Raw genomic sequence first — 17,317 nt, forward strand, 5'->3', positions numbered from 1 at the left:
TAACCTACATGGCAAAGCAGATCTCTCCTGCCTTCCCCACTACTCCCCTAGGCAGTGTATTTCAGTCAATCTGCCTGTTATCTTGGTGATGAGAAACCCGCGGGGATTACAATTGAGATGGAAATAAAAATGTACAAAATGATGTAAAAATAAACTGTTATAAAAAAAGAATGTTTTAACAATAAAAAAAAGATTTATGTTTACACATATATGTAAGTATACAATGACTTGTATACTTTAAGTGCGTGAATTGCATAATGTGTGAATTATATCTCAAGCTGTTTTAAAAAGTCTTAATTCCAAGACTTCATATGTAAAAACAAGATAAATACTATTCAAATTGGGGAAAGTGGCCAACAAAATACAAATAAAAATATTTTAAATAATTTACATTTAGTACAGATTGAATACAATTTAACACAAGTCTGTGAAGATTCATTAGCTGTACACAACAAAAATTCAAAGCTTTCAAGTCAAATATGAAATGTATAAACTATTCACTAGATTCAGGTATTCATATTTAACACATCCCTACTTCGAAAAACAATTAGCTAAGGGCTTACAAACTTAAAACTTTCAAACTAAACTTGTAGAGCCTCCCTGGTGGCACAGGGGTTAAAGACAGCACTATCAAGCTATCACCAGCCACTGCAGCATGAGTTTGATTCTCAGCCTGCAAGGCAGCTTACTTGTAAAGCACAGCAGTCCTCTCCTACTGCACTCCCCTCAGCAGAGTATTTCAGAAGATCTGCCTGTTCTGCTCTTCACTCTGTCTCTGGTTAATTCTATCACCCCTGCACCTCTGGCCTACACCCCAGTTCTTGTATGCATAAATAAATAAATCTTTAAAAAACAAAGCCGGCTCTCCCTGGTGGCGCAGCGGGTTAAAGCACAGCACTGAGAATCTAAAGCCGCTTCTGCAAGAGTTCGATTCCCACCTGCCCCAGAGGTGACCACATGGTGTGTACTTCGTCGATCTGCCTGTTCTGTTCCCCACTCTGTCTCTAGTGAAGGCTCTCACTGCCCCTGAGCCTCTGGCCTGTACCCAGGTTCTGTATGAACAAATAAATAAATCTTTAAAAAAAAAAAAAAAAAAAGAAAAAAGCCAAGAGCTCTCCCTGGTGGCGCAATGGGTTAAAGCACAGCACCAAGAAGCTAAAGCCACTTCAGCATGAGTTCGATCCCCCCCATGCCCCGGAGGTGACCCACACGGAGCAGCAGACCTCTCCTGACCCGCCCACTGCTCCCCTCAGCAGTGTAATTCAGTAGATCTGCCTGTTCTACTCCCCACTTTTTCTCTGGTGAATCCTCTCACCCACCATACCTCTGGCCTGTACCACAGTTCTGCAAGCATAAATAAATACATCTTAAAAAAAAACAAAAGCAAAAAACTTGCAGTCTTTTGAAAGCAAACAAAGAATTAAAGAAAAAAAACATGTTAAAATGGATGCTTACAACTGATAATGCATTCAAATTTTCTTCTTGTTTCATTACTTCAGTAGTTACTTCTGTATTGGAGAGCTGATGTTCAACAACAGCTATGCATTCTGTATCTGGGACATTCACAGTTATTTCAAGCTGTCAAAATGAAAAGTTTCATGATTTTACTTTGTCATACCATATATAGCAAAACAAAATAAACATGAGTAAGTACAATAAAATGTCAAACTGAAGAAATAATCTACATCCATGCATGACTAGAAAACTAAAATATAGTTAATTCTTAGCTGATAAACACTAACTGAGCAAAAAGCAAAACACTCAAGATTTTTAAGGGATCTGTGACTCTTAATAATAAGCAAACTTTCCAAAGTTAATAATCTCAGTGCGTGGCATTTCATTTTCCTTTATCACCACTCCCACATAATTTCTTTCAGCAGTTTGCTAACACAGAGTATTTTCTAAAACCCAGAGGGCTACAGGTACATGTACACAGAGTAGAATGAGACAAAAGAAAAAATAATTCACTCAAAGAAAAAGAAAGTTCCATGGACTCAAAAAAACAAACTACCTCTTCCATCGTTTCCTCAATCTGAGAAGGAACAGGTTCAGGAGATCTGAGACCAACAGGTACAAACACAGGAGCTTTGTTTAGTTCTTCTGGAGCAAGATGATAGCTTTCTTCTTCATAGTCAACTTCAAAATCTTCAGCATCATCTTCTTCTTCTTCCTGGGAAGCCCGAAGAGTCACTAACATGGCCTTTGAAGTTCTAGGTTCCTTCTTAAAAGTCTTACTCCGAATTCGTTTTGATCCACGCCCTTTGGTGACACTTGGCTTGATCTTTCGATGTATTCTCTTTTCACCACGATCTAGCTCACTCTCAGAGGCAGTAGTAACCCCAGACCTTCGCTCCAGAGTAATTTTAGGGTAATTTGATTCTTTTAACAGCTGTGAAGAGCTGGATGTTTAATCAAAATAATGTTGTTGATATGATATGCACGCACAAGGATAATTTTAATGAAAATCAAACTTTAAAGTAAAAATCCCAATTGAAGCAATTAAAACTCCTACCACCATTCTACTGAAAACTGATGCTCTGAGAAAAAGAAAGGAACTATTACTAATTTCTCATTTGGTTACTTCTTGGTGATCTACCTACAAAAATTTCATAATAAATTTTAATTCTTGACCATTTTTTCCCTTTCTATTCAAATGTAGAGGTGACAAAAGACTGCAAATTTTAAAAAGGGCAATAAATACAGAACATGGGACCAAAAATTGATAGTGGTTTACCCTATTTGGCAAATAGATTATATTAAAAAGAAAAAAGGAGAGGCAGAAACACCATCATTATCAGTGATATGTTTTTTAACTTAAGTCCCCTTCCATGTTTCCTGAAAACTAAAGATTAGTCTTCACTTGTGTTTTTAACGCTTAAGAATAAGCACCCAATTATTTAGGTAATACACACAACTTGTTGGTCTCTGGCTCATCGCTAATATACTCAATACCTTGAAATTTAAGTGTAAAAAGAAAAATCTTAAGGTATCAGGAAAAAAAAAAAAACCCTGGTGGCACAAGAGGTTAAGTCTCAGCACTATGAAGCTATCTGCAGCAGGAGTTCAATCCCTGGCCAGGAAGCTAACCTACATGGCAAAGCAGATCTCTCCTGCCTTACCCACTACTCCCCTAGGCAGTGTATTTCAGTCAATCTGCCTGTTATGCTCCCCACTCTGTCTCTGGTAAATCCTCTCACCCCCTGTACCTCTGACCTATACCCCAGTTCTTCTATGCATAAATAAATAAAATATATATATATTTTTTAATTTAAGATGATTGTGAAAAAGTAAATTTCAGCAAATAAAAAATCAAAAGTGGGGGGGAAAAGCAGACCTGCAATAAAAATTTATACTTCTGTTAACAAGCCATCTTTTTTTAAAAATTAAGACATATAACATTATATGAAGACATTAATTTGATACATTTATATATTGCCTATATATTGTCCTGATAAACAGGCACCTCACACTGCATAATATCTTTTTTTCCTACTGGTTGGAAAAATTCAGTTCTCTTCTTTTAGCTAGCTTAGGGATTATACTAAATATTGCTACTTTTTTAATTACACTATGCCTTAGAACACTACGGAGTAAGCCATCTTTTGACTCAGTGAATAAGTTCATGTAGGACACCCATAAAGAATATTTTTAATTTCCTATTCTGAAAGTTAAATAAAAATTTATTAAATAAAACTTTACCTTGTTAGTTTATTGAGAAACTGCTCTTCAACGACTGAAGACACAGTGTTATTCCCTACAGTTTTCTCTCCGGCACTCCCTGATGGGCCAATGTCTGTTTGAGCACCTCTTTTGGCCAAACCAGCCTCTGTGGAATCTACACAATCTCTTCTCGGTGAAACCTCCAAAGATGTCAGAAGTGTGGCCTTTTCCTTAAATTTAAGAAATAGCTAATGTTACCACATAACTAACTCTATGGTTTGCAGTTTGTCCTAAAGTTCTAAGCTCACAGACTCATAAAACATATGACACTGATACCGAAATTTTTACAATATTGGAGAGTCACTCAGTATTCATGATAAAGCAAAACTGTATTGTTTTAAATGTTCTCCTTCACGACTCTGATCAATTAGAGTCTGCTAATAAAAACTGGTTTGGGAAAGGGGAGGTTATTTATTTGTTTTTAAAAAAACTTACTTTTTGAAGAAGCTGAATGCCACAATCTCTATGCTTCAGTGAGTTATCTTCCGGCTTCTTTGCCTCGCTCTGATTGGCTCTGTCTTTCTCTAAACATGGTCCCTCTTTCTTACCATGTGCTTTTCCCAGATTTGGCTTAGCTTTTTGGGATTGCCTTCTTATCAAATGTGTAGGGCTAGGAGCATGCGTTCTATGTTCATGTCTAGAATGGAGCACAAATTACTCCTTGTTAATGTAATAACTGTCAAACAATTTTGGACACAAACCAAATCTATATTCAAAGAAATATATATATATATATATATATATATGCTATAAAACAAGTGTAAAATGAAACCACAAATACTGATATGAAAGGGAAAACATAAAAGTTCTTTACCATTTTCTGTACAGCCTACGGAAGTCTTAAAATAGTATTAATCTTTCTTTTACTTCTTTAATTTCACTACTTACTGATTCTGGTGTGTGATTTCAGGCTACTTTCAGTAAAACAATTAGATAAAATAAATGCAAAAGTTGAAGGTGAGTTTCACAATGTGACTATAAATGCTTTCAATTGGGCTCTGAAGCATGAATAAATTTTACACAATCCTCAAAACCTTAGCCCTTCTAGCCCAAGAGCAGACTTAAAGGCCATATCAATTTTCCTATCATATATCTATGAACTCATAGAAAAGGATTTATTGACAGCCAGTGTCATAAGGATTTCACCTGTATTTGCCAAATCAGAGAAAAATAAAGTTTTAAACATTTAGTAGCCATTATGTTGGGAAATATTGTAATAACTGATAAGAATCTAAATTCTGAATTAGAAAATATAAAAGCTAATATAAACCTAGATACTTATAAAAAATCATGAAATTCTTATAAGGACTGTATTATAGAGTAATCTTAAGTAATACTTCTAAGTTACCTAGAAGTCGTTACATTTCTAAATGTTCTAACCCATTAAGTTCTTCAGGCAGTAAAACCCAGGGAAGTTGACAGGAAGTTCTAATAAAGTTATGATGATGGCTAGTACATTTCAGTGTCAGTTAAAATTATTTGGGAAAACAAGTTATATCTAACATTAGTACAAGCTATTTATAGCAATTCTACAGAAGTATTTAAGAATAAAACACATACATAAGCTCAGTGTGCTGAGGGATAAGGGGGAGAAGAAAATGCTGGACACAAGAATAAGTTAACTTTAATATATCAGTTATGGGTCCTCCCAGAGCGCAACAGTTTTAAAACACTGCACTATGAAGCTATCCCACCCACTGCAGCACGAGTTCAATCCCTAGCCAGGGGGGTGACCCACACGGCATGGCAGACTTCTCCTGACCTGCCCGCTGTTCACCTCAGCAGTGTATTTCATCAATCTGCCTGTTCTGCTCCCTGCTCTGTCTCTTGTGAATCCTCTCACCCCCTGTACCTCTGAACTGCACCCCAGTTCTGTATGTATAAATAAATAAATCTTTTTAAAAATATCAGTATAATATAGCTAACAGATGGAATAAATTGCCTGAATCGGGAAGGTTTAAAAAAAAGGGGGGGGGGTGGTAGGATTTGTCCCGGAGCATCCATAGGGACAGTATGATTTACTAAATATAAAATGTTTACTTTTGTAACTTGTAACTCTACACAACCACTACATACACACATACATTCTCTCAACCAGACTAAAAAAGGGGGGGGGGGCGGGTATGATGAGGTATGGGTCTTCACATAGATAACTTAAGAGTTAGGTTTCTCTCTGCGACCTCCCTGGTGGCACAACGGGTTAGGATGCAGCACTGCAAGCTAGCTGTAGTCACTTCAGTACGAGTTTGATCCCCAACCCTGGAGGTGACCCACATGGCACAGCAGACCTCTCCTGACCTGCCCACTGCTCCCCTCAGGAATGCACTTCGTCGATCTACATTTCCTGCTTCATCAATCACGCTGTCTCTAGTGAAGCCTCTCACCACCCCTGTACCTCTGGCTTATAACCCAGTTCTGTATGAACAAATAAATAAATCTTAAAAAAAAAAAATAAGAGTTAGGTTTCTCTCATTAAAAATGCTAAGGATGAACTTGAAACATGTAGTTTTTTTAATTTGTTTTTTCAGGAATCTCTGGCCATGTAACTATACAAATTTGCTAGTCTGCAAGTCATAAGTCCTAAAAAAATAAGCTTAAGAGTCAAACTGACAGTGCTACTTTGAGCAAGTCACTAAAATCTTCTATATCTATAGTCCATTATAAATGATAGCCATTAGGAAAGGCTAACTGCAAAGGTCAATAATCTTTAGAAAAAGTTCACACAAAGTAGCAATCTTCACAGTGTTCCCACATAACCTGCCTCTCTCCTTGCTCAGTGTTTACTTTGGTGCATCTTATCTGCTGGCTTCACAATGGCTCCTTGGCAGTACATCAAAAATACTAGGCATGCTTACATACTTTTGAACACTTGTTACCTTGTCCCCTATATATACCTTTGACTTGACCCTTCACTTCTTTTAAGTCTTCTCTACAATGGTATTCTTTTAAGGAAGCATTTTCTGACTGCCATTAATTAAAAAGCAAATTCTACATGATACTTCCTATGCTCCCACTTGCTTTAATTTTCTAAAATGACTTAGTCATCTTATTTCCTTTGTTTATAAACTGTTTCCCAATTGGAAAAAAAAACAACCACAAGGACAAGATTATTTTTATCTGTCTTAATGATCTATATTGTTCCCATATTATTAGCACCTGCAACAATCCCTGGTACATAGGAAACACAAAAGTGTTTGCTGAATTATGAATTTAAGGTTGTTTTCAGTGGTAAAAGTCTATAAGACCAAAAAAAAATTAAATTATACCGGGACAATAAATCCATAAACAGCAATTAGGAAAAAGAAGCAGTCATACAAACAGGTTCATCTTTAATGTCTAGAGATTAATTTAATGTCTCAGAAAATGTCCTCCACAATTACTAGAGATGAGTTACTTGGTATAATCAATCATCAGTTTAGTACAATATGGCATTTGAAATATAAATATAAATAATGCATCTTAGTGAAAAATATTTCCTAGCACCTAACACTTTACTTAAACATCCAGTTTAAAGAAATGGCTTAATAATGACAAGGTAACTTGAAATTAAGGTAAAACTGGTCTCAGTCTTAAAACAAAAACAGTATCAAAATACAGACTTATGCACAAGGGACACAAAAAAGATACAGAAAAACAGAAAAGCTACCAATCTGAACCTCACCTAAATGTAAACAAGCTATTTAAAGTCAGCCAGGGGACCCCCTCGTGGTGCAAGGGGTTAAAGCGCAGCACTATGAAGCTACCTGAAGCTACTGCAGCAAGAGTTTGATCCCTGACCAGGAAGCTGGCCAACACTTGTAGCAGACCTCTCCTGTCTCACCTACTGCTCCCCTCAGCAGTGTTAGTAGATGCCTGTTCTGCTCCCACTCTATCTCTACTGAATTCTCTCACTCCCCACACCTCTGGACTGTACCCCAGTTCTTGTACGCATTAATAAATAAGTCTTCAAAAAAATTTTTTTCAAGATGTGAAGTTATATATAATTATGCAATCTAACCTTTATCTTTGAAAAGCTTTAAACTTTTCTGAAAAGCAAACTTACCTTGTCTTTTCATCCAGAATATCATTCATGCTGCATTCTGAAACTTTGGAGGATACAACTTCAATTTCAGTTCCAATTGGAGAATTTGCCTAAAATGACAAAACCATTTTTTAAATTTTATTTATATTTATTTTACATCATTCTTCATTACTGCACAATGTATGTTTTCTCCTGTCAAGTGTAGTCCCATAAAATTCCCACCAATTCACCCATGCACCATCACCATATAGTTCCTTATGCTCTTCCCTCCCTTATTTTGATCCCTTTTCCTCCCTCTCCCCTGCAGAATGCAAACCATTTTTTAACAACAAAACATATGTTCTAAAATATTGTTTTCTTAAATTAAGACTCAGACTTAATAAGCTGTATTTATGTTTGTTGCCCCAAACAAAATTGCCTAGCTTAGAGAGAGTGTTTCTAAGATTACTGCAGTAATTTGTTTACATAGTTTTTACACATGCTTAAAAAACTAAAATAACCATTGATTGTAAACTCCACTTCAAAAAGTTTAATTTTTTTTTAAAGAATCTTTTGGGAGATTCAACTATGGAGTATAGTCACTTTAAATCTAGATTTCTCATGTTAGAGAAAAGAGGGACAATAAAATAAGAACCAGTTAAAATGGGAGTTAAACTACTTAAATCTGTTTCATGAGAAACAGAGCCACCATTAAGAAACTGGATAAAACATCATTCACAAAAGCAGGATATTAGACAGCGGTTAAAAATGGAGCATTTCCAAACTAGTACAACCACTATGGAAAACTGTTTGGAGGTTCCTCAAACTGCTAAACATGGAGCTTCCCTACGACCCAGCAATCCCACTCCTAGGTATCTACCCAAAAGACACAAAAACACTGATTCAAAAAGATACTTGTACCCCCATGTTTATTGCTGCTTTATTTACAATTGGAAAAACATGGAAGCAGCCCAAATGCCCAAAAGTAGATGACTGGATTAGAAAGATGTGGTACATATATACAATGGAATATTACTCAGCAACCAAAAAAGAGAAACACATGTCTTTTGCAGCAACTTGGATGGAGCTGGAAAAGATCATGCTTAGTGAGATAAGCCAGAAAGAGAAAGAAAAATACCGGATGGTTTCACTCATAGCAGGAGTATAATGGACCAGGCGAGAAAATAACAAAAACAATGAACAACCATAGACCAGAGACATTCTGTGGGGGTGGAGTGGGGAATCGGATCAAAAACGGGGGGGTTGGAGGGAGGGAAATGCACGGGACTATGGTGGTGGCACAGGGGTGATTTGGTGATGGGAAACCTGTGGGGATTACAATGGAGATGAAAAAAAAAAATGTGCAAAATGATGTAAAAATAAACTTAAAAAAAAAAAAAATGGAGCATTTCCCTATCTGTTAGCACAGAGAGCTATGTACCATACAAATGACAATCCGTAAGTCAACAAATAACATATATACAAATAATTATTATTTAAATTTGCATAACTGCACACACAATTGCACTGAGATATATCTGATACATCAAAGGGTTTTCAGTGGTTTGTTCAGTGTTGTGATTTGGGTGGTAATTATCTAATTTTGGAGTGACTAGACTTTTCAAAGTAAACAGATTCCTATGTTAGGAAAAGAATAAATATGTTTCACTCCAAACAATTCCAGAGTGATAAAATGTGAAACAAACATAGACATATTAATAAGTATTCATATATACTAAGCCAAGTCTGGGCCATCATTTAATATTTTAGTATGCATAGAAAGGATCAATTTAATTTTAACTCACCACAGTCAATAATTTTTTTTCAGTTTCCTCTTTTTGTAGTATTATCTTTTCATCCCTAATTATGACTTTAGCTTCAGCTTTTTCTATTTGCTTTTGCCCTGCCCTTCTTATGTTTGGTCTGGGTCTCTGAAGTCGGCCCCTTATTGGAGGAGCAGTTTGGGTAACATTTCCTTTCTCTTCTTGTTGCAAAGTGTTTATATTTTCAGTCCTAGAAAGGGAGACAGAAAGAAAAAGAGGGCATATGACTATAAAAAGGTGCAAACTCAGTGGTGATTTGGTGATGGGAAACCCGTGGGGATTACAATTGAGATGAAAAAAAAATGTGCAAAATGATGTAAAAATAAACTTTTTAATAAAAAAAAAAAAGGTGCAAACTGCTAAAATACAAAAGTTTAAATCTCTTCTAATCAACTTTCCAGAAAAACATTTTTGTACCATTAAAGAAAATTTACTTTCTGAATATAAATATATCTTACTTCAAAAAAGAAAATGGTTACTTCAATTCTCAAAAGATAATGAAGTACAATAGTGACTAGGAACTAGAGGAAGAGAAAAATGGGAAATTACTGTTTAATGGGTAGAGTTCAGTGTGGGAAGAATGAAAAAGTTCTAGCAATAAGATGGTGACAATGATTGCAAAACAGTATGAATGTTCTTACTGCCACTGGACTGTACACTTAAAAAAAACAGCTAAAATGGTAACTATTATGTTGTAGGTATTTTACCAATTTTCAAAATGGCGACTATTTACCTAAAAATACTGCATTATATAAGATGTTAAGCCTCTAACTGTAAATGCTTATAAATAAAAACAATTCAAGTAGTCTTTATATTCACTTTTAAAATACATTAACTCAACTTAATAAAACTAAAATATTTGAAGAGATATATCTCTTTTATTTTAGATTTTTCAAAGAAGTATCACTGTTTACCCAACAGAAGCAACTAATTCTTTTTCCTGGGATTCTGTAGACTGGGATTCCTCTTTAAGTTCAAAAGAACTTGAAAGGTCCTTTTGAGTCTGTACAGATGGTGATATCACAGCCTCCTCCTGCAGAGGATCTGATTTGTCTTTTTCTGTTGATGTGATTAGAGAATTCACACCCTAGAAGGCACATAAAAGATATAATTAAATTGGAACTTCAATACACCATTACAAGAATAAATTGGGAGCTATAGAAGACAACAGGGAAACACCTATTAAAAATTTAAATCCCCAAAGTACACTTGTACAAATATAACATAAAGGTATTCAAATACATATCTAGAAAATTAGATTCAAGGATATTTATTACAGCAATATAACAGCCTCTCAATAAAAAGAAAAAATCAAAAATATGAAATCCATAAGTAGAAGTCTGAATAAATTATAATTTTTTACAATGCAACAGTACAGCACAGTCTAAAAGATACATTTATATATACTAATCAAAATACTACTATTAAGTGTAAAAATAAGAAGGCCAGCTATGATCATGTTTTTGTAAAACCATAAAAACACTTGCATATTTAAATTTATGTAAGTTGCTTATACACATAAAAGTATAAAACTATCACAAATTAACTTGGAAGGGAGAGAAGAAACATTATAAAAGATTTTCATGTTTTATATTTCTTTTTCTAATTTAGAACTTTTTCAGCTAGATTAAAAAATATCAATGAAAAGCCGGTATATGTTTAGAAGTCTCAACTTGTGACTATTAACATTTTACTTCAAAGTCTTTAATGCTATATCACACAATCTTAATCTGTTGTGGAATAAGTTAATGAAGTAAATAAAATATCTCTTTTACCACATATCAAGCTTTTAACTTTTCATTTCACCATCAAAACACAATGAAATAAAAGAATCATTTCCACTTTTCCTATGAAGAAAACTGGTTGGTTCATTTAGCTTTATGGTTACATAGCTAGTAAAGGTCAGAAATTGGAACTGGAATCTAAGCCTCTTAAATTCCTTTCCATAATATAGCCCTCATTAAAGATTGGAGATGCTTATATAAACCACATGGGAACAGACAGGGATATTAAATATAGCAACATTATTAGCCAGAGTAAAAATTATGAGAAAATATTAGTAAAATTTAATTGTAGGTGCTTTATTTTACTAACCTAACTAAAACAAAAACCTTCCATCTTAAAAGTCACTCACCTGCTGTGAAGGAAGAGAATTTGTGTTTTCACTGTTCTGTTGTGAAACAGCCTCCATTTTGTCAGTTTCCAATTTCTTTCCAGGTATACATTTTTCTGCTTCCATAGTTTCTCTCTTTAAAGCTGCTCTTGCCAAGTTTGGTTTTGGTTTTTTGAATCGACTTCTCACAAAAGGTACTGTTTTAACTTCAAATGGCTTCTGTTCTTGAGGAAGAGGTTTGCTTTAGGAACAAAGATTGTCAAGGTTTAGAATGAATCGAAGGAGAGCATCCCTGCAAGCCTAGGCAGTTAAATCTCAGTGGTATGATTTGAGTTTGATCCCCTCAGCAATGTATTTCAGTAGATCTCCAACTCTGTCCCTGGTGAATTCTTTCACCTCCAGCATCTCTGCCTAGACCCCACATATTGTATACATAAATAATACATAAATCTTTAAAAAAAAATTTTTGAAGAAGCAGTAAGAGCAGAATCCCAAGGCAACTCTATAGAATGGCAGTAAACATCTACCAGTCAGAACACCTGGTAAATCCTAAAAACTTGAGTAGAATAATCCAGGTATAAGGCGAGAAACGATATCGTCCTGGCATAAATATGAGTTTGTAACACTGTATTGCTTGAGAATATGTGCTACAGACAACTTTGGTAGTAATTTTCACAATCAACTATCAGAATGACCTCAATCCGCTCTTCCAGTCTTCCCAAAACTATTTAAAAAATCTCTAACACTCTGCTACAGATGTTAAGTTTTTCAAAACTTCACTTAAAGGCCCTCTCTCGTGGTACAACAGGTTAAAACGCAGCACTAAGAGACTTCAACACAAATTCGATCTGCAGCCAGGGAGTTGACCCACATGGCTGGCAGTCCTCTCCTGTCTCACCTGCTGCTCCTGCTCCCATCAGCAGTGTACTTTGTCAATCTGCCTATTCTGCTCCCTACACTGTCTCTGGTGAATCCTGTCATACCCCTGCACCTCTGAACCCTAGTACTGTGTGCATAAATAAAATATTTTTAAAAAAACAAAAAAACTTCACTTACAAGTACAACTTTATTATGCCTCCATGGGCTTTACCCTTTCCTTCAGGTTCTGTCACCAACACATATATTAAAATCTATGCTGAGGCCCTCTCGGGTGGAGCAGCGGGTTAAAAGCACAGTACTAAGAAGCTAAAGCCACTTCCCCATAAGTTCGATCCCCACCCCAGAGGTGACCACATAGTGTGGCAGACCTTTCTTGACCCGCCTGCTGCTCCCCTCAGCAGTGTACGTCATCAGTCAGCCTGTTCTGCTCCCCACTGTCTCCGATGAATCCTCTCACCACCCCTGCACTTCTGGCCTGTACCCAAGTTCTGTTTGCATAAATAAGTAAATCTTTAAAAAAAAAATCTATGCTGAATAAAATCTGCAAGTTTAATATAAAAAAAAATGGCAATGAGCCTACACACTTGTACCTTAAGTTAGTATCTGGACACTGCTGTGGAATATCCAGAAGCAGCATCCCTTGCTCTTCTACTTTATCAGGTTCAGAAGTCTGAAAAGAATGATGTGATGGACTTGATATTTCCTTTTCAACATTTACTTTTTCTTCTACAGCTGTATGTACCACAGGCAGTATTTCACTGCTAGTGTCCTAAAGGAATAATCACAGTAAATTAGCAAATATTAAAGAATCCTTAAGCATGTCATATATTCTAAACAAAAATCTATTATATTCTAAATACTTTTATTTTAAAAATCTAAAAGTCTGGTTCCTACGTTTTTAAATAAAATAAAGTTTAACTTCTAGAAGTTAACACATAGGATTCAGGAAACTGTTATACAGTACATTATGATTGCCTATCTAAATGCCATTATCTATCCAAAGTAAGACTAGGAAAAGCCTCAAAATATTATAATACCATGAACTTCAAATAAGTGGAAGATTTTAATAAAACTTTTTAAATGGAACAGGGCTCAAAATAAAAAATAATATGCAAACATAGTCCAAAAAAATAGTTCCAATGTGTGTTCTTATTATAGTTATCACAAATTTGCATATATCCCAATTTTCTATAGTTCTTTTATCTAAATAACTTCAAACTAACCCCTAAGAACAGTAATTTTTTTCACAATTAGAAAAAAATATATAGATTCCCCAAGATCCTGAGGCACAGAATTTAGGGTTGAAAAAAGACTCAAGTTTTTAAAAAATTTAAATGTTGTTAAACATGAAATTGTTTTCAAATGTTTACTCTGAAATAGTAGTCAAAAAAAAAAAAAGGACAGAAAAATACATACTTTGATATTTTGTGAGGGCACAGTGCTGCAGTCACCACTACTGGTCTGTATTAAATCTGTCTCAGTTTGTCTTGAGGTTTCCGTCTGCTCTGGCTCATTTTTCCTTAGAGAAATATCTATGTTTCCAGTTTTTTCCCAATCTGCCACCATTTCCTCAGTAGTACTGATCTCTTCAGATCTCCTTTGCCTCAAGGGAATTTCCCCTTCAGTTTCTTTCAAATATGCCTCTGTTGCCTCAGTGATAATCACCTCTCCTGGTACCTTCTCCATCAGAGAAATGCCTGTTTTTGCAGTTTCTGCCAAATGAATCTCCTTTTCCCCTAAGGTGCTGATCCCCACTAGTGCCTTCTCCTTTGGGGAGTTTTCTTTGCCAATCTCCTTCAATCCTGTCTCTATGTCACCTAGAGTGCTGACTTCCTCTGGGGCATTTTCTTGTAGAGATAGTGCTCCTTTTCCAGTTTCTTCCAAATCTGTCTTTTTTCCCTCACTGGCATCATTCACCTCTGGTATCTCCTTTCCTAAAGAAATATCTCTTCCAGTTTCTTTGAAATCTGTTTCCATTTCCACAGCAACCTCAATCATTTCTGGTATCTTCTTCCTGGGAGAGGTGTCACTTCTTTCAGTTTCCTTTAAATTTGACTCCATTTCTGTAACAGTATCGGTCTCCACTGGCACTTTCTCCCTTGTTGAGGTTTCTAATTTTTCAGTTTCTATTAAAGATATTGTCACTTCCTGAGAGGCAAGTGTCTCCTCTGGCACTTCTCCCCTACATAAGATATCCTTTCTTCCAATTCCTTTTCCTATATTTGGCTTTGGCTTTTGAAATCGACTCTTTAGAATTGGAACATGCTTGAGTTTATTTGCATTATTATCCTCTTGAATACTATAAAAATTAAACACAATCAGACAAGGAATTAAAGCAATAATGGTTTAGAAAGCAATACCAAAACACCATGAACTCTCAAAAAAAAATTTTTTTTAATTAAAGAAAATTCCATTTCTTGAAATTATAGTAACTTTTAAAAATAGCCTACATAGATAAATATATAAAGAGACACCTATGAATATAGTCACTTTCTAATTTTCACCCACATTATCCTTCAAAAATACTGAGGAACATCTCTAGTCCTGGCGAAGCAGACCTCTTCTGACCTACCCGCTGCTCCCCTCAATAGTGTATTTCATCAATCTGCCTGTTCTGTTCCCCACTCTCTCTGTGGTAAAACCTCTCACCGCCCCTGCACCTCTGGCCTGTACCCCAGTTCTGTACGCATAAATAAATAAAAATCTAAAAAAAAAATTTTGCTGTTAAAAAAAAGATAATTAACCACTCAATTGTTTGTTGGAACTTATGTAGGTCATAACCTACTTTTCTTTGCTGAAACAACTATTTTTTTATAATACAATTTATAAAAAAAACAAGGCAGATCATTAAGAATAATACTGCTTCTTCAAATGTATTTATTTATATAACTGAGAAGCTTTTATACTTATCATTAACTTTAGTAATGATAACATTCAATGTGAAATGTCAACTAATAAGGGAAATTTAATTTATTAAGTTTTACCCGGAATGGATTTTATTTTCTGACTTAAGATACTTTACATGTCTATTTAGAAACACCTAGGTTTTGTGAGGTTCCTGTACTAGCAATACTAGATAAACTATCACAGTCTTAAACACATAATACTTTCAGCAAAGGTTTATTAATAATTTCATTGCTTTAGTTTAAGATTTTAAGCTACAAATATGTAATGCTATGATTATACTCTATATGTTCGATTATCTCTAAGTAATGGTAAATTTAAAATTCATGGATTTCATGAACAGTAAGTCAAAAATAATTTTAAGTACCTATTACATGCCAGGAAAGTGGCTGCCAGGAACAACATATGGCTCATATCAGCTGCATAACTGAAGGGTATAGTATCTGAGATTAGAAATTAGATATGCGGCCCTCCTTGGTAGCGCAGCAGGTGAAAGCACAGCACTAAGAAGCTAAAGCCACTTCCGCATGAGTTCAATTCCCGCCTATCCCAGAGGTGACCACATGGCATGGCAGACTTCTCCTGACCCGCCTGCTGCTCCCCTCAGCAGTGTACTTCATCAATCTGCCTATTCTGCTCCCCACTCTGTCTCTGGTGAAGCCTCTCACTGCCCCTGAGCCTCTGGCCTGTAGCCCACTTCTGTACACATAAATAAATAAATCTTTGAAAAAAAAAAAAAGAAATTAGGTATGAATTTGTACTAGTTATTCCCAACTTAAAAATATAACAGATCCACAACACAACTCTCTCCTCGGATCATAGAATTTAAGAAGAAAATAAAAATGAATCACAACTGGAAAAGGTAGAAAAGAAGGTATTAAGCATAAAATCTGCTCCAAAGGTCACAGGTATTTTTCTATAATAAAGTTTAACAATCTGTAAAATATTTATAAGCCTCCAGAAGATAAATTACTATAAACATCAAGATATGTATATGAAGTAGATGGAATGTAAAATTAACTTAGAAGAATAAGGTTCAAAAACACATTCACTATTTTATCTCATCAAGTAGAATATTACTGCATTCTTCATTTCAGAGTTTGCTATTACTACTTTTTTTAATATAGCACCTTGAACAGTTCAAAGTGTTTGAAAGGGAAAATATAAATAAGTATATGATGTGATAAAAAACAGAAGAGAGAAGGGAGGTAGCTAAGAAGCAAAAGAAAAACAGAAATGAGGATTAAAGGAATTTTTTCTTTCTTCTAATAAATATCTTCAAAATATTGATAATAAAGCAAACCTAGGTTTCACTATCAGCTTAGCTACAGGAATATAGCTATAAGGATAGGCCAGACAAATGTAAAGACTGACAAAATATCAGTAATTTTTGGAACTAGATAGAAAGTGATGTGAATCCATTATTCTGTCAGCTCTGCTTACAGCAACATTGGAAATTCCTAAAAGGATTAAAAAACAAAACAAAACAAACATACTAGTAAGTCTTGTAAATCTGATTTGTACTTTCCAGAAGCAAATTAACAAATATAAAGGACTTTGGCTATGAAAAGTGATTTTACAGGGGCTTTCTTGGTGACAAAGGGGTTAAACTCTCAGTGCTATCAAGCTTTTGCCAGCCACTGCGGCATGAGGTCAATCCCTGGCCAGGTTGCTGACCCAAATGGTGTAGAAGACCTTTCCTGTGTCACCTGCTGGTCCCATCAGCAGTTTACTTCAGTAGATCTGCCTGTTCTGGTCCCCACTCTTGTCTGGTGAATCCTCTGACCTCCCACACTTCTGGTCTATGCCTCAATTCTTGTATGCATAAATAAATACATTTTTTAAAAATAAAGACAATGAATCAACCTAATTTGCTTT

The 17,317-nt window shown here is 35.3% G+C and overlaps 1 protein-coding gene across 1 annotated transcript in view; it reads right to left on the minus strand.

The window, feature by feature from the left end:
- BDP1 (B double prime 1, subunit of RNA polymerase III transcription initiation factor IIIB) overlaps positions 1-17,317 on the minus strand; it is a 73,183-nt gene that overhangs the window by 24,460 nt on the left and 31,406 nt on the right. The window contains exons 17-26 of the mRNA XM_012721887.1: positions 13,952-14,834; positions 13,126-13,304; positions 11,678-11,897; positions 10,458-10,630; positions 9,526-9,733; positions 7,763-7,851; positions 4,156-4,357; positions 3,700-3,890; positions 2,012-2,399; positions 1,456-1,578 (exon numbers count right to left, since the gene is read on the minus strand). Coding sequence (XP_012577341.1) covers positions 1,456-1,578; positions 2,012-2,399; positions 3,700-3,890; positions 4,156-4,357; positions 7,763-7,851; positions 9,526-9,733; positions 10,458-10,630; positions 11,678-11,897; positions 13,126-13,304; positions 13,952-14,834 — 2,656 coding nt within the window. The remainder of the gene's footprint in view (positions 1-1,455; positions 1,579-2,011; positions 2,400-3,699; positions 3,891-4,155; positions 4,358-7,762; positions 7,852-9,525; positions 9,734-10,457; positions 10,631-11,677; positions 11,898-13,125; positions 13,305-13,951; positions 14,835-17,317) is intronic.

Source organism: Condylura cristata, unplaced genomic scaffold (genome assembly GCF_000260355.1).
Source record: "Condylura cristata isolate star-nosed mole 26May11 unplaced genomic scaffold, ConCri1.0 scaffold00007, whole genome shotgun sequence".
Lineage (NCBI taxonomy): Eukaryota > Metazoa > Chordata > Mammalia > Eulipotyphla > Talpidae > Condylura > Condylura cristata.